This window comes from Thermobia domestica, chromosome 8 (assembly GCF_964235325.1).
Source record: "Thermobia domestica chromosome 8, izTheDome1.hap1.1, whole genome shotgun sequence".
In the NCBI taxonomy this organism is placed as follows: domain Eukaryota; kingdom Metazoa; phylum Arthropoda; class Insecta; order Zygentoma; family Lepismatidae; genus Thermobia; species Thermobia domestica.
Window position 1 is genome coordinate 16,375,354 of NC_137461.1, and position 24,981 is coordinate 16,400,334.

At 35.6% G+C, this 24,981-nt stretch overlaps 1 protein-coding gene across 1 annotated transcript in view; it reads left to right on the top strand.

Annotated features, from left to right (window-relative positions):
• Positions 1-24,981, top strand: part of LOC145692713 (major vault protein-like) — a 75,794-nt gene that overhangs the window by 22,724 nt on the left and 28,089 nt on the right. The window contains exons 3-10 of the mRNA XM_081768128.1: positions 1,341-1,539; positions 2,286-2,403; positions 4,048-4,274; positions 7,351-7,587; positions 12,060-12,191; positions 15,540-15,689; positions 17,377-17,627; positions 22,792-22,989. Coding sequence (XP_081624254.1) covers positions 1,341-1,539; positions 2,286-2,403; positions 4,048-4,274; positions 7,351-7,587; positions 12,060-12,191; positions 15,540-15,689; positions 17,377-17,627; positions 22,792-22,989 — 1,512 coding nt within the window. The remainder of the gene's footprint in view (positions 1-1,340; positions 1,540-2,285; positions 2,404-4,047; positions 4,275-7,350; positions 7,588-12,059; positions 12,192-15,539; positions 15,690-17,376; positions 17,628-22,791; positions 22,990-24,981) is intronic.

Below are 24,981 nucleotides of genomic sequence, written 5' to 3' on the forward strand. Positions count from 1 at the left end.
AGATTAAAAGCGGAGAACACATGCAAAATATTTATCATTGCACTTGGTTTCCCTAAAGTGAAAATTCTACATTTAGTGGAGCAATACTGGAGGATGGGTATTGAGTTTTAGATTAAACAAAAAGGAATTAAGTAAAATTATTGTTATACAGTATTAGTTTCGACAAATAACGCCGTCGTAATGTCTGATGTAGGAGTTCTCATAATACCCAAGCTAAGTTGTTGTTTTCTTTTAGGAAGGAAATTTGCTTACCTGTCAGTCAGATTTCTTGAATCGAAAAGTTTGTTATCGATAGTCTAAAACAGTTATCCTTCCATATCGATCCAGGAATGCGGCGGCTCAGTACTAGCTTTCTTTTCTGGCGCTGGGATGCCTCGTTCGATCCCAGGTAATGAGACGTTGTGATAGATTTCATGTCAATAGGTTTTCTAGGGGTTCTCGTGTTTCCTCCCACGTTTTCATTCCATTAATTCTTTGATAACCGTGCATGCACTTCCATTAGTAATCTTTCTCATTTAGCTTAAATGGTATAAACATAACCATGAGACCTAGAACTAAACATTTAATTTCAATATTGCTCCATATAACCTACAAATTACTGAAAGTAATAAGCAATTATAAATTTAGGGACCTCTTATAGTTTATGAAGGCCTAATCTGCCTGATCGAAAGTTGCAAGGCAAGGCATTTCAAAAACACCCCTGAGCAATAGAGTACGCAAGGGAATGATTATCGGATTTCAAACTACCGCCTCCGTTCCTTGTCATCAACATATTAATGGAAAGTAAACACTTGTACTGAGATATGCATAAAAGAAATCGCGCGTTTTCTGAAACTGTTTGAACGTGGATGCTTAAATCTTGTCTCTGTCCCTCCTTGACGAAATTTTGTGTACGCCATTTGTCCTAAGGGGACTATTCGAAGGAAAATTGGACGAACGAAGAGAAATGAATGACTTTATTTAACGTAGAACTCTATAGTCTGAAGAATCACTCAATACATTGCGAGTAATTAGATTTGAACGTCCTAAGATCAACGGAACACATGGTTCTCATAAGATACAGGAGAGGGGTGCACAAACATAATTGGTTAGAAAATAGGTAAGCAGAAGACTTTTCGCTAAGTAAACAAGAAGATTGATAGTAACAATCCTAACAAAGTTAGGTCCAATAGTAGTTGGTTTCTAGTGATCCCATTATAATTACAATTAGATTTAAGAAATTAGAAATAATGGTATTAGAAGTGATGCGCTGACCAAGTAGATAATGAAACGTGTGTCATGTAGCCATGTATATAATAAACACAATTTTAAATATATTTATTGACTTCCAATAATTACAGAGTGGTCCTGGGTCCTGTGGAGATGATCGTAGTGCCTCCAAGGCATTATTGTATTGTAAAAAATCCTGTGATTAAGGACAACGAAGGGAATGTAGTATTCGACCCTTCAGGACAAGCCAAAGTAAACCACGGGGAACTCGAAGTAAGACTTGAACAAGAAGCTTTCCCTTTGTATCCGGGAGAAAACATCTATCAAGTGGTAAGTATATCTCTTTTCTAAAGCATAGTCATCTCACTGACTTTCAATATGATGACACACACACTCAACAGTGACGCGTGTATCTATATAAATTTTATTAGGATCTGATGAAAGTCTTTCGGATTAGACGATGAAATTTCTCATCAGATGATGGTGTTAATACCGTGTGTATATTCACGCGTGTTTCGTAGACCCGTCCATTTTACAGGAAGTTAGTGTCCTATCTTCAGTTTAGGTACCTTTAGACTACCAATCCAAACAAATTAATGGCTCATAAAATTACCATCCATACTAACTTTATATTAAGTATTAATTTGTTTGGATTAACACAATTTTTTTTTTTTAATGGATAATTGTAATAAATTATTTTCTGCTGTTAAGCGCTTTATTAATTTTCTGCTTTTAGCACTTCCGTTGAAGTCGGTTGATATATTTTTTTTTTTTTTCAAAACATCTTTTTATGACTATAAGCAATAGTTGAGAACAAAATATGCAGTTTATTGTTGCCAGAAAAAGAACTATCTTTTTTTTTCCTAAAATATATATTGCAGATTATAATTGACAGATAATCTGACATCAGATAACATAGAACTTGTTAAGTATTGAGAATATCTTTGTTGATAACTGATATATTAGTATATTGTTAAAGTGAGTGATGGATTTTATTGAGTTCTAATAGATAGCTTGATATTTTTGGCGCCTTTAATATGGCAAAGAAGTTAATAAAAGTTTGGATTTTGTTACAGATAACTCAATTGACCGTGGTGCCTGTAAATTGTGCATTGAGGTTAAGAGCTGAACGAGACTTCGATGACGGTGGAGTGAGGCGTGTTGCGGGTGATGAATGGTTATTTGAGGGCCCAGGTAGGACATCTTCCACTCTTTTATTACTGTAAATTTTGTAGAGTTCTTTCAGTGGTGGTGCCATCACGCATTGTAATTGAGAAGCTCAGGCTAAACGAAGGTTTCACGACTCGAAACTTGTCAACATGTACAGTCTGCAGCAAAAAACCTGCAACATGAGCATGTAAGTTTATTGTGAAACGACAAAGTCTTTTGCTCTAAAATAAGTGTGCAGGGGAGGACGCCGAGGTTTCTCCTGGCGTGATTCGTGTCACTTAGATGTTAATGTTGATTCCTTGGACTGTTAGGCGTAGTTCCACAATAAACTTACATGCTCATGTTGCAGGTTTTTTGCTGCGGACTGTACAGTCTGGTTCGAAAGGGGGATCAGTGATTTTCTCAATTTCTTCTTCAATGATGGGAGTAAGAAAAGATGGAATCACCCGTATTCTAGTTTTAAAGTCTGAATTTGTTTTTCTAGTATTTTATCCATTTAATCTTTCACCCACTCTTGAATAGTATTCATTAAGCGTATTTATTAATAGCCTGAAGTTTTGTTCAAATTTTGCCAATTCTTGTTCTGTATGTAATTCATTCAATTTCTTTCTTACTATCGATACTATCAGAAATAACTTTTCAAAGTTTACTCGAATTATTATTTTTACATTCAAAAACTTTCTATACTTTTTTGGTCCACATACAATGATAACTGAATTTGAAAGTCATCGCTAATGGAAGTGTCACAATTGATCTCAGCAACCACGAAAAGTATGAATATGACACTAATCGCGGTCATTTTCTACCACTTTTACATGTCCCTGTAAACGACCCCTCTGGTTCAAATTAAAATTTAAAAAAAAAAAAAAAAAAAAAAGTCCAGGTTTGGGGCTTGGACCAAGGTACCCTTGACCCTTTGGTAACTCTCAGTCCACTCGTCTGGCCCCCAGGCTGTATACAGACCGAGAGACAAACTCTTTTTTATTTATTTATTTATTTATACAAGATCGACTCCTGCAAAGCCGAGGGTAAGCATGCATGCTTTCCATGCGTATGGTTTTGATGCATATGGAAAATTCACCAGGATTCATGTTCTCAAGGATTACAACCTCCCTGAGGACAATATCTGACCTTGGTTTCTAATTCTTCTTATATAGCTTTAAGAACAGTTTCTAGTATTCCAAGATCATCTTTACGCTTTGTAAGTACTACCAGTAAACTCCAAGCTACTAAGCATTTGACGTTTTGTCAAATCAAGGTCAACATTCATTTCATCTTCATTAAGCCAAAGACTGCCATTAGTTACACTATTTTAATCGCAACATTAATCTGTATAACAGAAATGGCTCTGAATTTTATGCCTAATAATTGAACATTTAGTTCCATTCCCCAGTTAAGATCATCTCATGTAACTTACAAAATCTTTTACTTACTCATTGAAACATTTAGTATATATATTGTTGATTGTTTAACTGTTCCTTCGGCTGTATGAAAAGGTTTGAAGACAATAGTTTTTAAATATTTGCCATGCTTCTGATAATTAAAATTGGTTATGTCAGATGTTAATAATAATTCTTACGTTCTTTTTGTTGTTGGGCTTATAAATTAAACATTGTACTTTTAGTATTACCATTCACTTTATTTATTTATTTATTTATTTATTTAAAGGAACTTACATTCCAAAGGTCGAAGTCACCGTTCTTTGCCAGGTGAAAGCAATCATAATTCGTCCAAATGAGGCTCTGAAATTGCAAGCGCAACAAGCTACCACGGATCGAGATGGGAAACGGAGGGTAGCAGGCGAGCAGTGGCTTGTGCGACGGGTAGGAGCCTACCTTCCGTCCGCCAATGAGGAAGTGATTGAGGTGGTGAAAGCTCATGTTTTAACAGAAAAGGTACGTTAAACACTCGTTACCTTAAGTGTTGCTGTAAAGTTCAGAAGATGGCAAACCAGTAATGATGTAGTTTTGCAGTGGTAAACTGTATAGTTTGTTAAACAAAAAGCTAGTAAATCATGATTTAGCATTGAAATTAAACAGGGAGGGAATTTGTATATTCCATATAATTTTCATTATTATACCTATAATTAATAAATCAAAATTTTGATTTTTCATCCATCTATTATTGTAATTATGATGATGAAGTCAACAAATCACCAAAAATAAAACACATTAGCTAAAACTGTGGCTATATACAGATAAGCATAACTATCTGAATGCATGCAGGAATTTGTGTACACTTAGCAGAGAAAAATTATTATGTATCTGATAAGCCAGTCATGCCCAACTGGTATGTCGTGAAATTTTAGAATTTAAGAATAATTTATGCCGTATAGGATGCATATAAGTAACTTGTATATGACAAATTTTCTTACGATTGAAGCCTTGAGTAATAAGTTTAAAATTGATTTTGAGACCTTTGATTTCGATATATATGTTCTAAAAGCATTGGGAATCACTGTGACAGTACTGCATTTGTTATGGAGTCCCTGCTATTGTTTACATGGAGCTGCTGGTTGAAGGAGTTTTCAGAGGGGAGAGGTTAGCTGTTTTCTGCCATTACAGGGTTGCAAGAATATGAAATCAGTCAAGTCAATTGACGTACAGTAGCCCATCTCTCTCTTTTTGTTATTGTATACGGCTATTGAAGTGATTGTTGTGATCTGATGGGGAAAACGGAAAACTAATTCGGTCCGATACTAGAAAAACTATATGTAAAGTATTGAAATTCTGTAAGGAAGAAAATTCTACACAGTAGAATTAAGTTTACCGGTAGGACAAAAGTTGACTCCCATTTGCATGGTTTAATGTTTTCATTCCATTTTAAATAGCCTTGCAAATGTAACGCAAAACGTGTATTCGTGACTCTTGTTACACAAATTTGATTCCGTTGAACGTATTTTTTTTTTTTTTTTTTTTTTTTTTTTTTTTTTTTTTTTTTTCAGAAACATATACACATGCAAGAAATTTCAGGTAAAACCACTATCTGACAACATTGGCGTATGTCTGACCTCTTTTGTAAATGGACGGGTTAAAATTGCAGTGGTTTAAGGCACATTTTGATTGTTTTCCAGAAATTAAAGACGAAGGTACTGTAATGAATTCGGGGATAGAACTGTTGTTCTGGTATCACTAGAACTTCCACTGCCATGTGTTGGTAGATTTTAGGCCACGGTGGCTCTATGTTAGTGTTTTCATCCGGTGCGTTGGGTCCCTAGTTCGATCCTGGCCAAGTAGATTTGTGGCGGACATCATTGTGTCCGTGAGTTTTCTCGGGACACTCCTGTTTCCTCCCACATTACCATTCGACTAATTCGTCCATCATTATTCACTAGCCTAACAGGTATAATTGTGGTACGTTAAACTGAAAGGTGTTGGTAATTAGTTTATGAAGCTCTGAATTAAGTTTTTCGTTAACACATTGACGTGCCTAGATTTAGTTTCTGTGTCTTAAGTATTTCTTTTTGTCAAAAAGCATCTTACACCACAACAACTTTAACCCGTCCAAATAATGAAATTAGTTCGCAACCTTGCCGTCTGCACAAATACAGTGGAACCTGTCTATGTTGGCCATCATCGGTTCCTTGAAAAGTGGCCAACTTACAGAAAATAAGTGTGATTGGTGTATTTTTAGAATAGGATTTCTAGTATTACTTGTTTGTAAAATTTTAATAAGAAATGGCAACACAACTACTTTTAAACAATGCATATAGAGTATTTATTAGTTTATTCTTTTTGGTACATACCTCTTGTTAATGAGCTATCAATATTTCCCTCAGAGCAGATGTTTTGAGAAAATCTTAAGGGAATTTATATCTTAAAACCTCCGCTATCTTTCGTCAAGCCGTTAGGTGGCAATCGTTGACAATTGAGATGGTTAGCTTTAACCTTGAGAATTTTCCGGAATTACTAAAGCTTCCCACTGATGAAAGGAGCCGATATAGTTAATGATTTTACCAAAACTGACAGGGCAAACAAATACAGGTACGTGCAACCATTTCCTGAATTCTGTATGTGTTTCTTCTTATTCACATCTTCCTTCACCACCCATTTATCAAGGTAGTGCTCTGGTCATTGACCTCCAAGAACAAATCGTGGGAATCCATGCTTCTTTGTCTCCAGTCACAAATACAGAACATTTGCATCTCATGTGGGAATACCAGGGTTCATACACTACCTGGAATACCTGGAAACCTCAGGGAAATTTATTTTGGAATTAAAAATCCTGGATAATTGAGGGAAATCGATCATATCTAGTAAAAAACCTGGAAATAACAGGGAAATGGAGTTCAATATTTTTGTATATTTTGAATGTATTCAAGTACGGAACAAAGTTTTCAATATTTTAAATTTTATTTATTTTCTTGTGATTCAATATTTAATTACAATCGTTCATTGGGGAGAAGGGTAGCCATTCTTAAATATATAAATATATTATTATTAAAATTTATATGTTCTCTTTTTGTTAGTTTCTTCTTCTAGACCTGGAAATTGCAAAATTTAATATCTGGAAAACCTGGAAAATTCAGGGGAATTGAGTTCAATATTTTTGTATGAACCCTGGAATTACGAAAGAGTTAAGAAAAAATAACAAAACGGTATTTTGCGTGACCAAGATACACAGATAAATTTATCATCATAGGGTAAACATTGCTTCAATACGGCCAACTTCCAAGATAGACAGGTGGCCAACTTACAGAGTAATAAGTAACGAATGTCTTACGGGAAAATGCAGAGTGAAGACGAAGCAGGTCAAGATGAGCAGGTGGCCAACTTAGAGAGGTGCCCAAATTGACAGGTTTTACTGTATCTTGTGTTTAGTAAGAAGTTGTTCTACTAATAAAAACTGGTTTATATAAGACTCATAATACTTTAATTTTTATTGTCTTGTGCTTCTTTTTGGGTAAGATATTTTGATTTTAAATGATAAACAAAGAATTACTATTATTATTCATTTCCTTTTCTTTCGCAGACTGCGATTCACATCCAAGCGACTGGAACGTTCACTGACCAATTTGGAGTGAAGAGAAAGAACGGTGAGGAATGGCTTGTGAAATTCAGTGATGTAGAGACCTACATTCCTGATGTGTATGAGAAAGTCGTCAAAGTAGTTCCTATAACTACTCTCACTAATCGTCAGTATTGCGTAGTCCTTAATCCAGTGGAAGAGGATGGGAAACAGCAACTGGGAAAGAAGCTCCTTATTAAGGTGAGTGACAATATATACCAAAAAAAAAAAAAAAAAAAAAAAATGGTAAATAAAAACACTACATATAAAAGAAATTTCAATAGGATGGGAAACGAGGTGACAGGGATATTTTCCATATTTTTTAGCTCGGCTAATTTATTATTATTTGCATTATTTCTTCCTCATAATTGTAATTCTGCCTTACTGAACATTTGTCATTTTTATTATATACTAACATCAAATACCCGCTTCGCTGGGTTAATTAAGAAAAATTAGTAATATGTTCCGTTAGTAAGTCACTTTTTACTATTATTGAAGCGCTCCCTGATATCGCTAATTTTCGATCATTTTTATACAGGGGTTGGACAAAAAAAATCTCAAACGTTTGCAAAAGTGTGAAAATCATATCTAGTATGGTGTGGGGCTTTCTTTTGTGTCCAAAATAGCTTGGATCCGACATGGGATGGACGTATACAGCTCCTGAATCGTGGTTTGTGGAATTTTGTACCATTGTTCCTCCAAAACATGCTTCAGTTTCTTAAGGGATGCTAGTGGAGGGTAATGAGACCAAACACGCCTTTCTAACTCAGACCACAATGGCTTAATGATGTTCAGATCTGGTGATTGTGTGACCCAGGGAAGATGTGATAACTCCTGGTCATGCTCCTCAAACCATGATTTCACCGTTTTTACAGCGTGACAGGGTGTCAAATCATCTTGGTAGATGCCATTAGTATCAGGGAACAATATTTGGGCCATGAGTAGAACCTGGTCCCCCAAAATGGCCTCATACGCCTTAGCATTTATCATTCCATGCAGGGCTATGATGGGACCTGCAGAAAACCACGATATCACTGCCCATACTGTAACAGAACCATCCCCATGCTTTACAGTTGGGAGCAGACAGTCTGTATCATAGGCCTGCGACGATGCTCTCCATACGTAAACACGACCGGTTGTTGGAAACAAGGTGAAGGTTGATTCATCGGACCGCATTACGTGTTTCCACTGCTCATGAGTCCACGACTTGTGGTCCTTGCACCACTAGATACGCCTCTTCGCATTTACTGCTGTGACCAGGGGTTTGGCGATAGCGTCTCTGCCATGAATTTTCATTTGTGAAGTTCCCGTCGCACCGTTTTCGATGAAACCAGATTCTGTAGGCCGGAATTGAGTTCAGACGTAATTTTTATTGCAGTGGTCTTCTTTTTTGCTGGTACAATCCGTTTTAATGCCCTCCGGTCCCTATCGGACAGTATTGTCTTTCGACCACTGTTGTGCTTTGCAGACGTCGTTTGCCCATGGATTGAGTATGCCCTCGTGACATTGGACACAGTGCCTTTCGATACCCCCACCATGTTCGCCACTATTGCCACTGAAGCTCCAACCAGGCGGGCACCAATGATTATGCCTCTTTGGAAGTCTGTCATGTCGCCCATTTTACCGCACCACTTTCACACCACGACAATCACAGGTGAACTGGTTACTGCTGACGGAAGAGGAAGGTCCACATGACACATTGAAAATGAAAAAACGATCGGCAACCGCAACACGTGTTGTACAGTGGAGGGCCAAACACGTATCCTGTATGAAGTGTTTTTAGATTTTTTTTTTGTCAATTCCCTGTATATCTTTCCCCTCCTCCAAGTTGCGGGGCTGAATTTGAATTTAAACAGCATCGGAAGTGTCACTGTTCATCTTAGCGACCCCGAAAACTATGAATTCGGCACTAATATCGGTGATTTTTCGATCATTTTTCTCTCTCTTTCCCTCTCCCTCGCCTAAGTTGCACTATCAAAGTGAAACTTCAGAACTTATGATACATATAGGAACGCACATTCTTCTGGGGATTATTTGAACCACTTCCACAATGAATATTACATAGTCTTTTTCACTGAGTAGTATTAGGCACATAGGCCACATTTTCACATTAAACCGAACTTTTTCTATTTTTGGCACTTGGCATGGATTTTATATTCAGTCTACATATATATATGAGGTTGTGTTTAGTAAGGAGTTCGGTTTACTCCTAAAAACTGCTTTATATATTTTCTCTGTCTGTCCCGGAGACAAAGATCTGAAGAACTATTTGATGGACGGATCACTATTAATTTTGGCCAGGAAGTGGAGGATCAAAAATAAGGAATAGAGTTCGTTAAAGATTATATTCAAACCGGAAGTGTTAGAAATAAACCATTTTCGGGTTTAACGCTGATCACTATAGAGCAAAACTGCAATAGTAATTGCCCGTAATTCATTAAGCGTCTCAAAAATTTTATCTCTATGTTCAACTCTCCACTAAAACCAGAAGTGTTACACAAATCCAGTAAAACTTCCGCTTTCAAAATTAATCTACATGGAACAAAAACAGTAAGAGATAGGGAGAAGCGGTTTTTTGGAATCGATTTAGCGTTCGAAGAATCGGTACAATCTCTCTCTCTTCAACACCATTCATATCGATGGGGGCCGCGGTGGCTCAGTGGTAGAGCGTTCACCTCTGGTGCTTGGGGTCCCGGGTTCGATCCCAGCCCCCTGTCAAGTGAACTTTTTGGTGGACAAACACCGTGTGTGTGTGGTTTCTTCGGGGTTCTCCCGTTTCCTCCCACTTTCTTCATTCCACCATTTCATTCATTACTCATCATCACCGTCTCCTTTAGCATAACCGTGGGACGTAAAACTTCATTTCATTTCATTTTACCATTCATATTGGAAGTAGCGGGGGCGCACGGTGGCTCAGTGGTAGAACGCTTACCTCTGGTGCATAGAGTCGATCCCCGGTCAAGTAAGCTTGTGGTGGACAACATCGTGTTCATAGGTTTTATCGAGATACTCCCGTTTCCTTCCACATTTTCATTCTACCAATTCTTGCATCATCATTCACTTGCTTTATCACAGTCACCTTTAGCCTAATCGATAGAACCGTGATACGTTAAATTAAAAAATGTAATTTTATTTTCAAAATATGTGATTGTTGACTGATATTGTGATGACATAACAATTCTTTTTATTATTTTGCTTTAGCTTCTATAATTAAGTTTTAGGTGAAATTACAGATTTACAATACCTAACGAGTATTCGAGCCAGGAACATGCAGTTTGTATATCCCCAAAAAATGTTTGTATGTGCAGAAGAATATTCATTGTAATTCTGTAAAATACAGTTCACTTTTGCGTAAAAATGTTGATTTATTAGTATGCAAAATCGTTAACTTAAAAATGCAGCCGTTATTCATCGCTACCATTGCTATCAAGAGGTACACTCATGTCCAAAATTATTGTCGCATGTCTATAAATATGTTGTGGTAGGAATATAATTTGATAACGAATTCGCCCGGTATTTCTTACAATGTTATGATGTGTATAATCGGCAAAGACATGTATGTGGTAAATTTCGTGTCAAAAGAGCAATAAATAAGAACAATAAAACGAAACTGAAGATTTCTTGTTCATTTAGCAACACTTTATTTTACTCATTCTAATTTTCGTATTGTTAATTCTTTTCGTATGAAATTTACCACAAAAATACATTTCCCGATTACACACATAGTATCAGTATTAAAAGTACCCTGCAAAATCGTTATCAAATTATATTCTTGGAAGAAGGCGGTTATAAATATGCGATAATAATTTTGGACATGAGTGTACAAATGCTAGGAATATCGTTGAAGTTCGGCTCATTCGGCTTACTCAGCAGGAATATTATACGATAATTTGTTGCGGAGTACAAGGAGAGAGAGCTAAAACAATACTTCACGTGGGAGAGTAGGGTTCTTCAGAGAATACTTCACGGTGGAGTTATTGGGTGGAAAAAGTGTAGAAAGCTTTTTCAGACCAACAATCCTGAATGACGTTTTCCTCATTCACACCAAGGAAGTGCCGGGGTGCTACCTAACATATAAGTCCCAAGCCGCTTGCTTTCTTCCCCAATTATTTCTTCCTTCCCTTTCCCTGGATAGTATGCTCGCCGAGGGACGTTATCCCTCACACGTAACAGGCTAACATGGCCTTAGATGCCGAAAACCCAGAAATCTAAAATCCTAAAATGCAGAGAATACCTAAAATTATGTAGTGAAAGTACAGTTCATTCCCTAAACTTTGTTGTTGTGGCTAGGAACGTGGTCAGTATTAACACTTAATACTAGTGTTTTTAGAAAATCACTTCCATTTCAGAAGTAAACGAGGACTTTGTACACACGAATGAATGAATGATTTCTTTTGATAAGCAATACATATTAATGGGAAATCAGAAAAAAAAAAAAAGAAAAGAAAATTAAATCTCACGCTATTTGAAATTGCTGTTTTGCAATGTGAAAATTACAGAATTAAACCATATGTGTATATATAATTATTTTAAATAGCAACCATGCTGGATGAGAAGGTTCTGTAGCAAAACCCACATCATGTCGCCACTGATATACTGTAGTAGTAGCTTTCATTTAATGTATATATTTACATTGTATATCTTCTTGATTGTATTTTATTTTTCTGTTTCAGGGAGAAAAATCTTTCTTCCTTCAACCTGGAGAAGAGCTGCTTGGTGGCATTCAAAACGTCTATGTTTTGGGTGAGAATGAGGGCCTTATCTTACGTGCTAATGAGGCCTTCACAGACACCTTCAACGGACAGGTACGGACATTTCGTTCTAGTAATGCTATAAACAATAACATCATACGTAGGAAGTTGAAACAGTGTAGAGCAGTGATCGCCAAACCGTCGATCGCGAGCTATTAGTAAATCGCGTAAACACTCTGGTTGGCTAACTTTGATTCCTGTAAGATTATATATATATATATATATATATATATATATATATATATATATATATATATATAATATAAAGAAAAAGTTGGTTGGTAGCTCACCGTAGGATTTAAAAACGGTACGGTAGCTGGAAGCTTCATAAGTTTAGCGAGCACTGTCCTAGAATAACTTCAAAAAGAAAATAAGCTCGGGACTAAGCCGAGAATCGGACTCATAGTCGTCAGTTTACCATTCCAGTGCTGTGACCATTACCTAATCTACTTCCTGATCATCTAAATTTAGTCTTGACGTCGGTGCTTATGCTTGGCACGATAAGCCGAAGACTGCTCACTTCAGTATCAATTGTTTTTCCAGTAGGCTGTATGTTAGGATGGTTCAGAAGTTATGACTCTTTATGGTAACTAGGCTAAACACGCACAGTTACTTCTAATTTTTTTTTATAGCAAAAAGTTGTTGGCAGTTCTAAATGGCCCTTGTGCAGTAGTATTGGTCTTTATTTCAGCACATTTAGATATTGTCAGCAATTCAGACTACAAAGAGGATAACTATTTCTACCTATGTATACAGTGTTGAGTCTATTTACATTTCAGTGTATCTTAGAGTGAAATTTTTATGGTTGAATAAGGACTTCCAATTTTTTTTATGTATAGAGTGAAACTTGTTAACTTGACCACCTCCATAAGGGGCTCGGTGGTGGAGCACTCACCTCTGGTTCTAGGGGCCCCCTGGTTCGATCCCAGGCTGAGTTCGTGGTGGACGACATCGTGTCCGTGGGTTTTCTCGAGATACTTCCGTTTTGCGTCACTTTCTTATTTCACTAATTCTTCCATCATTATTCATTTGCATTAATTATCGTCTCCCTTAGCCTAAAGGACTTAGTCGTGGGAGGTTAAACAAAAATAAAGATATACTTTTAGTGATATATGACTTGGGAGACAGATAAACTCAAGAAATGAAGGGGAAAAGCATCCTGAATGCAGGCCAATCATCCTGAATGACATATTCCTCATCCACACCAAGGAAGTGCCGGGGTGGTACCTATCATATAAGTTCCAGGCCGCTTGCTTTCTTCTCCAATTTTTCTTCCTTCCCTTTCCCCGGATAGTGTGCTCGCTGAGGGACGTTATCCCTCACAAGTGACAGGCTAACATGGCCTTAGATGCCGAAAACCCAGAAATCTAAACTCCTAAAATCCAGAGAATACTTAAAATTATGTAGTGAAAGTACAGTTCATTCCCTAAACTTTGTTGTTGTTGGCTAGGAACGTGGTCAGTATTAACACTTAATACTAGTATTTTTTTTTTTTTTTTAGAAAATCACTTTCATTTCAGAAGTAAACGAGGACTTTGTACACACCAAGGAATGAATGATTTCATTTTGTAGGCAATACATGTTAATGGGAAATCAGAAAAAAAAAGAAAGAAAATTAAATCTCTCAGTTTTCAAAAAGTACAAGAGGCGAGGTGATAGTGTTGTTTATTAGGATCACATAAAGTGGATCTTACAATGTTGTAACGTTAGTTCGTCCGTTATTCCACACAATAACTCTTGAACTGAAGCAAATTTTTATATTCTTTTTTCGCAATAAGTAAAAGCTTTCGCAGGACTATCTCGACCGAGTTCATTAATGAAGTCAATCTGTTAACATCTTAATGGCGACTCACGTCCGTCCGTTACTCCACAGGATAACTAACGAAATATATATATATATATATATATATATATATATATATATATATAATATGCTTTCAAAGGTAGAAGTGTCATATCTCGCAGTTAGATGGCAGCAGAAATCCTCCAGTGGCTGACATCTATCGAACAAAATTGAAACTTCTTTTACTTGGCCTTGTTTACTGTCTACCAAAGTTTTTTTTTTTTTTCTTGTCTTTTGTCGACGTATATATATATATATATAAAAGGATAGGTGCTACTAAGGCTTCTTGTTGCAAGAATTCTGGTCTTTTTAGGAGGCTTCAAAGGAATCAACAACATATAACGATCGGACTCGTTGCAAACTGTAAAAAAGAATTAAAAATAAGTTAACAAGAAAAGTATTTTTCCGCTCTGCTGTTTTGCTGATCAACACAATTGTTTCCAGAAAGATAAGCGGGGCACGGTGGCTCAGTGGTAGAGCGATTACTTTGAGGTGCGTTGAGTCTCTGTTTCGATCCCTGGCCAAGTGAGTTTGTGGTGAACAACATTAAGTCCGTGGGTTTTGTCGGGCCACCGATTCTTCTATCATCATTCACTTGCCTTAATCATCAGTCTCTCCTAGCTTAATGGGCATAATCGTAGGACGTTAAACTGAATAATTTCATTTCATTTTCTCTTTCCAGATGTACACTCATGTCCAAAATTATTGTCGCATGTCTAGAAATATGTTGTTGTAGGAATATATTTTGATAATGAATTCGCCCGGTATTTCTTAGAATGTTGGTGTATGTATAATCAGCAAAACATGTATGTGGTAAATTTCATGTCAAAAGAGCAGTAAATAAGAACAATAAAACGAAAATAAAACTTTCTTGTCCATTTAGCAACATTTTGTTGTACTCATTCAAATTTCCGTATTTATAATTCTTTTCCTGTGAAATTTACCACAAATATATATTTCCCGATTATACACATAGTATCTATACCAAAAGTACCTTGCAAAATCATTATCAAATTATATTCTTACAAGAAGACAGTTATAGGTATGCCACAATCATTATGGACATAAGTGTACATAAGGTCACTTTCGATGTTCCGCTATCAAGACTGCTTAGATAGTATGGATGTTTTAAGTATTTCCTGGAATTAACTATCTTACATGCATTTACCTCATAGGTGGAAGAAAAAAAAAATACTATTCCGTAGCATTTTGTAGTTAATAACAGGCCGAAATTGCAACATTTAAAACATAGGGTGAAAACGACAAACTAACATTGATATTTATTATGTAATATGGTGTTTTTGTATTGTATAAATAATTTTAACTATTTTTTTTTTTTTTAAATACAGACTAGTACATAGTAATTTCTTACAAACTCACATTACAGTCTATAATAGTTTTTGCTTCAAAATACATTAATTTTATGTAAGTTGGCCACTTTTCCATAGCACCGATGGTGGCCAACGTAGACAATTTTCATTTTATAGATAGATAGATAGGTAGGTAGGTAACATGTCATACTGTTATCCTGTTGAACTAAACTGTTTTTTGTGTTCCAGAACGTGAATCGTACTCCCGGTGATAAATGGATGATTGTGGGTCCTGTAGAATACGTTCCTCCCGTGGAAGTCACTGTGCTACAAGAAACAAAGTCCATTCCTTTACATGAAAACGAGGGTGTTTATGTTCGTAATACCAAAACGGGGAAGGTAAGTTTTAATAACATTCTAACGTGTAATTTTTTGTGTTGAATTTATTCAATTGTATTAATAAAAATAAAAAATGCCGAATAACTGAGATATTGAACATCTTACTCCATTGCCAATTCCTGTTTTAAGAGTTCACTCTCCACAATATACAGTTAAAAAGTTCTCGGAATTTTGTTGTACCTCTTTATTACCACAATATGCAGTCAAAAAGTTCTCGGAATTTTGTTGTACCTCTTTATTACCACAATATGCAGTCAAAAAGTTCCCGGAATTTTGTTGTAGCTCTTTATTACCACAATATGCAATCAAAAAGTTCCCAGAATTCTGTTGTAACTCTTTACTACCACAATATAAGTACACATTTACTTAATAGCTTTCTAAGTTGGCACCTCCAGAACACACACAGCTGTTATACCGCTCCTGTGATTGGTAGAAACACCGACGAAAATCATCTGTTGGTATCTTCCTAAGCTCAGACGTCGCGTTGGTTTTGATCTCTTGTGCGTTGGCAAAACGGAAAAGGCCCATTTTGAGCCTTGGAAAGAGCCAAACATCCGATAGAGCTAAACTGTTTTTGAAGGCTTTCAAAGTCTCTGAAGCAGATTTTCAACAGTTTGCATATGAGCTTGATGTTTGCGTGTTGCTCGATCCGTGAAATTGCACTAACTGATCACCACATACTTTAAGTTACATTACTCGTACATTTCCTGTTATTACGTGTTAACACATGTCAAATTCTTAATTAAGCAACTTACGGACTGTACTGTACAATATTCATTGTCAGGGTGTCCATCGGTCACGAAAGTCATGAAAAAGTCACGAGATCAGAAAATGGTCATGAAAGTCAAGAAAAAGTCAGGAAAATTAGCTTTTAGGTCACGATTTTTTTTTTTTTTTTTTTTTTTTTTTTTTTTTTTTTTTTTTACCTAGAGAAATGTGGTATATACTGGAAATTTTTTTTCTATAAAACGTCAAAATTCACCACCAAAAATGTCTATTTTCGGCTTTAGACTCTACCAAATCGCAAGCAAAGCACGTGTCTATCGCATGCATGAAAATTTGGTCCCCCAATTCGCACCGAAATTCGCTTTTCAGAATGTTATGGTTTGGGAAAGAAAAGGTCACGAAATTTTATTTTGGAATTTGAGTCGACACCCTGATTGTGATTGCGTCACAAATGTCAAAATTATAACAACATTAAGAGAACTTTCTGACTACCTTTAGTGTAGCCTACCTAAATAAGCAACAAGTGTGTCGTCGAAAAAAAAAAAGTAAAAAACCCTGCAATAATGTCATATATTACAATTAATGAACTAAAATAACTGAACAGTGAATTCCGCATCAACAGTGTGTGTCATGACGTAAATAAAAACTGAAATCTTTTACCATATCCTTTCGATACCAGTTTGACAACATAAATTATCGACATTATGTATTAAAACGAGTATTGATGAATTTTTAAAAGCGTATGGAGCATAAATCAGAAAACTATCTTTATTCGTAATATACTACTGCTGTGCTAAAATGATAATGGGCACTGTGAATCAGTTTTAGAGCGCTCACCTCTAGTGATGCACGGGATCCCTGGTTTAAAACCAGATGTTATATCAGAATTGTATTTTGTTGCAGCATAACACTCGGGAATAGACATAGCGTTGTTAATGTTTTATTTTAATTATATTGACAGGTACGTTCTGTGATAGGGCAAACGTATATGCTTACCCAAGACGAAGAATTGTGGCCAAAATTCTTGTCGGAACCGATTAGGAAGCTATTATCTCCAGAATACGATGCACTGGCTGATCGTGCCTTGTATGCAGCACCTGCCCACAGTTCCAAAAGAGCACCTGAGCCCTTCGATGCTAGAAGAGTTGTCACTTTCCAAGTGCCTCATAACGCCGCTGTGCAAGTTTATGATTACAAGTCTAAGAAGTCCAGGTAATTTTTAATTCCTTTCGTAATTTTCAGTGTGATGGAGCTTGGCATGAGAAACTTTCGTCGCGTGTGAGTTGAGCACCGAAAAAATTGGCAGTGTCTAAATTTTTCGCCCGGACAGAATGGACATTGGTTACAGTATTCACGAATAGATACCTAAATAGCAGTGTTCGTGATGAACAGTAACTCCAAAACGTATTTTATTTAAGATTAAAATTTGCGTTGACCCAAGTAAAGGTTCATCAGTGAACAATTAATGAATCAGTTTTAAGTTAATACGTCTTATCTAATGCATAGTTATTTGCTGCGTGGTTTGGACCGTCCGTATTGTGCAGAGTGTATTGTTCCAGTGAGTATTCGGCACATTCTTGTCGTATGTCCTGAATATTCAGATCTCAGAACGTTTTGGAGTGCTTTGGAGGGTGATTTCACCAGTGTTGCTCGTGTTCTTGCTTTTACTCGTGCTGCAACCGTAGATACCGTTCTCTGAGCTATTTTATCTGTACTTTTTTTTAATATTTTCCTGCTTTATGTTTTAGTATTTACGTCGTTTTATTCTTATGTTTTCTTTGTTACTTTCTTTTATCCTTTTCCCTTATATTGTTATTGTTAATTTTATCTTGTCTATTTATTCTTTTAAGTTTGTTTTACCATTTTGCTGTTGTGAGTTTTATCTTGTCTGTTTATTCTTTTACTTGTTGTTTTAACATTTTACTGTTCTACCATTTATTAATCCGCCGTATATTTTGGCAGTCCATATTTCCTTTGGTAGTTTCAATCGGGACGGGAACATATGGCCACGCTGCTATCTCGATTCATCCCCTTCCACTCAACTCAATTAAATTATTATGCTGGAAGGTACAAGTGCGTTTTCTATAGTGGGGGAAAAACTCTTTTGACGGTGCCATCTAGCTACAAAAGTAGATGCGTGGGATAAGTGAAGTCGTAACGGTGGCAGACGAATACTATCGTTTCTTCATACAGGTGACATGGACTTGAAACCGTCTACTAAATTAACTAATCATTGTGTCACTTGCAAACAAACAAACAAACAAAAACAAAAAAAAAAAAAAAAAAAAAAACGCGTGGAGTAACTATTGAAGCCGTAACAGCGATATTTAATAATAATAAATAAATAAATAAATAGGGTGTAAATAAAGAATAAAGAGCGAATATATCTCCCGAATGATAGACTACATTTCATATGACTATGGAAAGGAATTATGATTTGGGATATATCCTACATTTTTACGTTTCGTTATTGATGGTTGTTGCTATGACTAGCAAATATAAGTAACAGTTCCTTCGACGAGGGTCGAAGGAGTAAACCATTGGTATAAATGGATATTCTTCCCTGGACGACTACCCTTTTCCAATATGGGCTCAAGATGTGTTTACTAGTTATCAAGATGAATTATCATTGCCAAAAATGGTAATACCGAAATAATTAGAAATTTGGAATAATTTAGAATTTCGAAATGTATAGCCGAAATCTACTCATGGCTGAGAAAATACGCATGGGCGCCAACCATGTATCAGCTTTCCGTTTATGCTGATTCTCTACGTGTAAGTCATATATGCATATTTGTCACACAATGAAGAAGCGTAGTAGTTCATAAGACTGGGGAACAAAGAAAATAAACAGCTAACGAACACTGCAACAATACTGAACAGTTAATAACTCAACATGATCAACTGTAAAGAAATGTCACGCAACGGAATTCTCATTTGATTTTTCATAGGAACAAAATACGGAATTAAGTACAGCACTCTCCCATTCCATGGAGATTTCAATCCGTTTATACTAATTCTGTTTATGCTCATTGTAACACCGTAAGACCTAAATACGAAGTTTACTGTATTTGAATATTATGATCTAAATTCGTGTAGCATACAGTAAACAACAGCAACAATAATGATACTGAGTTCAAAGTGGGATCATTTTAATGGTCGTAGATTGTTGTGACATCATTTAACATATGTCTACATAGGACGTCATATGTCCACGGAAAAAAAAAAATCATACAGTTTTCCAATGTTTTCTCAAAACTTCCTTGGATTTTTTTTTAACAGCTTTTGTATATACATTTTCAGTAGCGTTCGGATTAAATATTAAGCACAGTTTCACAATCTGCAGTTAATTCATTGGTACTTTGAATTATATGATCCATATTTAAATTATAAGGTTACATATATATATGCACCTAATACATATCCATGCAAATTATAAACTTTTAACCTAAGACAAATAGTGATTGGTGCCTATGAGGAGTTTAACCTGCAACTACATATAAAAAATAGCTAAATACTTTTCACTTTATTATTATCTATAGCTCATGGACTCCCTAGGGTCCCTTCGAGAGCTATGCGTATACACTGTAATACTCCTTCCAATATGCCTACTCTTGTAAGCCTTCATGTCTCAACAGTCTAGTATGTTATTTAATTAATGATAGATACCTTAATTCCCAGTGTAGCCAGCTAGCGTTAGTTCCTGAAGGGAACATATATCAGGCCACACGTACATTCAAATTAAACAAGTATTATGATGTACATGACGATGAAATACATTTATGGACATGCGAACATACGAAATTACTAATAAAACACAAGAAACAAGGAACTCCCTGTATGCACCAATCACATACATGCACCCATTCACTCACTCATGCACAATCTTTGCAAAAATACAAACTAACCTACTGAGTTCTTGGCATGCCAACGTACTAAAAAAAAAAAATAATAATAATAATAATAATAATAATAATAATTCGGAAACTGTACTGAAACTAAATCAATCTGTACCCTAATATTTAATTTTTTTCTTGTTGCCCAATGCTTGCTTGAAATCTTCATGTTGCAATTTTGAATTAGCAGCCGAAACTTGTGAAGGGAGACATAAAATTCTAAAATTACTGAAATTTAGAGGCTACATCGTTCTTAACTGAACTTAATTGCACATAATATTAGGAAGAAATCTACGTAATGCCCAAACCAATGGCTAGGCTGCCCGTGGCAGTGTAATCTAAGTTTAGCTACGAGCCATATTTATTTATTTATTTATTTCAGTATCAAAATTATACGAACACTGGAATTAGTCAGTACGTATCATGGTTTAGTCACACTTATTATGCTATTTATTACCTTCTATTAGTTGTAGCTGCAAGGAAAATCTTGGTTTTATACACAAATTTCTAGCTGGATTTGTGTAAAAGGTACCTTAATTCCCATTTTAGCCAGCTAGCGCTAATTCCTGAAGGGAACGTATATCAGGCCACTCGTACATTCAAAGGACACACCTCTTTCCTTCAAATTTCATCTCAGTATATCGAATTCATCACAGTTTTCGTGAGCAACACATGATGACTATTTTCATCTAAAAATAGTCCCATAATCCACTCACGATTTTTCAGTGTTTTCAATTTACAACAAAAAATTAAATTACGTAATAGTTAATTTAAACTATTTAGACAATTTCTGTAGGTATTAGCTAAAATATTTTCATCTTGTATCATATACATGCAAAAAAAAAAAAAAAAAAAAAAAAAAAAAAAAAAAATCTACTTACGCTGTATCAACGTGATGGCGCTTCAACCTTTGCATTACATTTGAGAGTTACTAATAAATGTCGACACACACATACGATTTAAACAAAATAGTCGCGATATTTGCTGCATATATTTGAATATCAATAAATGATTACACTAGATTTAATGAACATTTTATAACAATTGACCAGTTATTGCCCCGAAAATATTTAATTTGCACTTCGTTCTGTTCCTGTTATTATCTCACAATAAGAGCACTTAATACTGTTTAATCTCTCTAAAATTTAACAAAATACAAATGTGTTTGTCTTCAGTCCCGTTAATATATATATATATATATATATATATATATATATATACTATTCTGTGCTTATTTTTAAGTTCATTTTGAATTACTATTATTAATATACCTCCTGTCCCTTTTCAGATTCGAAATATGCTCTTTCATAATATTGGTAATGTGCAGTTTCATGTAGAATACGGTAATTTGGTCATTATTGGCCTAAACCCGCAACTGCAAATACTGGTTGCTACGGTTACCTGAATGTCATAATCTATTGTTGGAACGTAACACACAGACTGGTACAATTATAGAATAAGCGCTTCACTAAAATACATTTGAAAGGGTAATTTCAAATTACTGTTTCAGACTCGTAGAGTTTGAGTCGCTTCAGAAATATTCACAAATTATCTAAGATTTTTGTTTTTAAGTACGACATTCATGTTGTAAATTGGTAGTATCACCTCGTTTCTCTTTATCAGCCAATTAAACTTACTCAGACAGTGAACCTTGGTTTCTAAAACAAGTTCCTAAATCTAATGCTTTAATTCAGTGATTCTCAAGCTTTTCGAGTCTAACGCCCTCTTGGATGAGTGCGATTGTTCTGAGCGCCCTCAGTCATCGTAACCCAATCCACCCATGCACAAGGCTGAACACAAGAACTTGGACGTGCAATCGAAGAATCATAGTTGGAAGATCAGCGCACCTGATGATAGAGGGCACGGAACACTAGTTCTCGATGTAAATCACTGAGCAGAGGAACATAAAATTGTGTGCATGTATTATTCATAAGCAGGTATTCAATATGAAAGATGAAAATGAATTGGTCGCAGAGAAAGGAAAGAATGAAAACTGTTATCCGTGGTAACACGCGAGGCCATTTTTTTTTTTTTTTTTTTCAATTGTTTGTACACTTGGAACACTGCATTTTAATACAAATTCTTATGAGAAAAAGGGGGAATCAACTGATCTTCCTTACATGACCCTCCATAGCAATTGTTTCATGGAATTCCCTTTCACGGAGGATGTGATGTAGAAAAGGAGGTTCCTCCCATTTTCTCTATAGTATATATGTAACTGTCATAGATGTTCTTAATATAGACATTAATTTGTTCAAATACAACAAGAGCTGCGGCAAAGTTCATGTAGTCTCACAGCATTAGCACCGATCACAATGTCTGTGGCTGTTCAGGGAGTGGACTAGGTAACGTAATCTTCAGCACGTTGGCACTTTTCTAGCCAGATCTGGATTCTATTCCCAACTGTCTTATAATACTCTTCACTTCTTGAATTCATATTTAAAGGACGATTTCTAATGTAAAAAAATCTTTCTTTTCAGGGTTGTGTTTGGTCCAGATCTCGTGATGTTGGAACCTGATGAGCAGTTTACTCAATTGTCTTTGTCTGGAGGAAGACCGAAGAAGCCTAACGTGATTCGTAGCCTGGCTTTACTTTTAGGACCTGATTTCTGTACCGATTTGGTTATTGTGGAAACGGCGGACCATGCTCGGCTCTCTCTGCAGCTTGCATATAATTGGTAGGTATTCTGTATTTTATTTTTGAAAAAGATATTTCTTGCATCGTTAATCTGATTTATATAATTAGCTATTCGTACATTTTTTAACACTTGTTTAACCAAATACATGCACATTCTCAGTAATGATTCGTCAAGAACACCGCTTGTATCAGCATCATAATCCGTGCAAAGCTAATGTGACGCAAACTTCACCATACGAGAAAGCCTGTCTTCTGTAAGACTCTTGAATATACACGGTTTAAATGGAAAAGAAAATTATTATTATTATTATTATTATTATTATTATTATTATTATTATTATTATTATTATTATTATTATTATTATTATTATTATTATTATTATTATTATTATTATTATTGTGTGTAAAGGCAGCTGTCTTTGATAGGCATTTCCAGTTCAGAATTAATGTAGTCATTAAATGATAGGGGACAAATTCCTTCCACCTCTCATTCCGGACTTGCGAATCACAACTTTCAGGCCATTTCTGGACACTTTGTTAATGGTTATTCTACTACACAGCTCAGTAAAACATGGTTGTAGGTAGAGGTCTGCGCGGATGCAGATATCCGCATTATTATAGCATTTTGCAGATATAGTTTGCAGTTCCTGTGCGGATGGCGGATTAAAATGCAGAAATTGGTGAAAATACCGGAATTTTAATAATCATTACTCTAAACGCTATTAATTATTTACATCTTTTAAGAAGGTGTGATTTATCCTTTCGGAACAAATAATCACCAGAATAAAAGTGGTTTGGTTAATTATTTTATTTATTCTGTTTATCAACAGTGTAGTCAATATGAAATGCTAATCTAATTTTACGGCAGTTTATGTGAGGTGGCTTACTCTTCATTCTGGGAGGGTCTGTTGTCTCCATTTTGGCTTTGCATTCTGACTAAAGACGCTTACTGTAAGTGCTATGAGTTAGGGAAAAAAAAGGGGGTTTGGTGTAAAATTGACATATATGATACTACCAACTTGACAAATTGTTGTAAGAAATCTACATTTCAGGGAATTTTAGTAGATATGTTTTCTATTAATTTCGTATTTCTGTTTGTATGAATTTTATTTAGCGTAGTTGACTTACAATATGAAACTTTTAGCTTGAATTTTATTAGTAAAGTATTATTTTTAATTAAACTTAATTACTAATGGTCTCCAGTGAACGTCTAAACAACTTCCAGACTGCCTGAAACCTTTACTGTATCAATATACCTCTGGGTACACTAATATATTCTATTGCAACCACAAACATTCAGAGATCAATACACTTCCACAAATTTCCCTTAAAAAACTCTTTGGCCTATGGAACCCGAAGGTTCAATGCCTCGTTCCCAAAAGCTCTCCACTGACTTTTATCCTTAGCAAACTGGGTCCAGTTTCTACTTTTATTCCTGTTTCTGCGAGATTCATCTTAATATTGTCCTGCCATCTACGTCTAGGTCTTTCTAATGGTCGTTTTCCGATTGGTCTTCCAGTTAAGATTTTGAAAGCGTTCCTACTTTCTCCCATTCTGGCTACATGAGCTGCCCACCTGAGCCTCCTAGACTTGATGACCCTAATGATGTTTGGTAAACCGTATAAATTATGTAGTTCCTCGTTATGAAGTTTCCGCCATTTCCCATTCTCGTTCCTCTTGGGTCCGAATATTCGTCTCAGGATCTTGTTCTCAGATACTTTTAATCTGTTCTTCCTTCACAGTAAGCGACCATGTTTCGCAACCATACAGAACAACAGGCATGATTATCGTTTTATATATTGTAAGCTTCAAATTCCTCGACAGAATTCGCAACAAGAGATTTTGAACTGAATAATAACACGAATTCCCTGCTTTTAGTCGACATTTAATTTCTTCGTGAATATGATTTTAATCTGTTAATATGGATCCTAGATATTGAAAGTATCTACTTTATCAAAAGCATTATTTGATATTTTAACACATTCATAGTTTGCCGTATTACGATCCCGACGAACTTGCATGTATTTAGTTT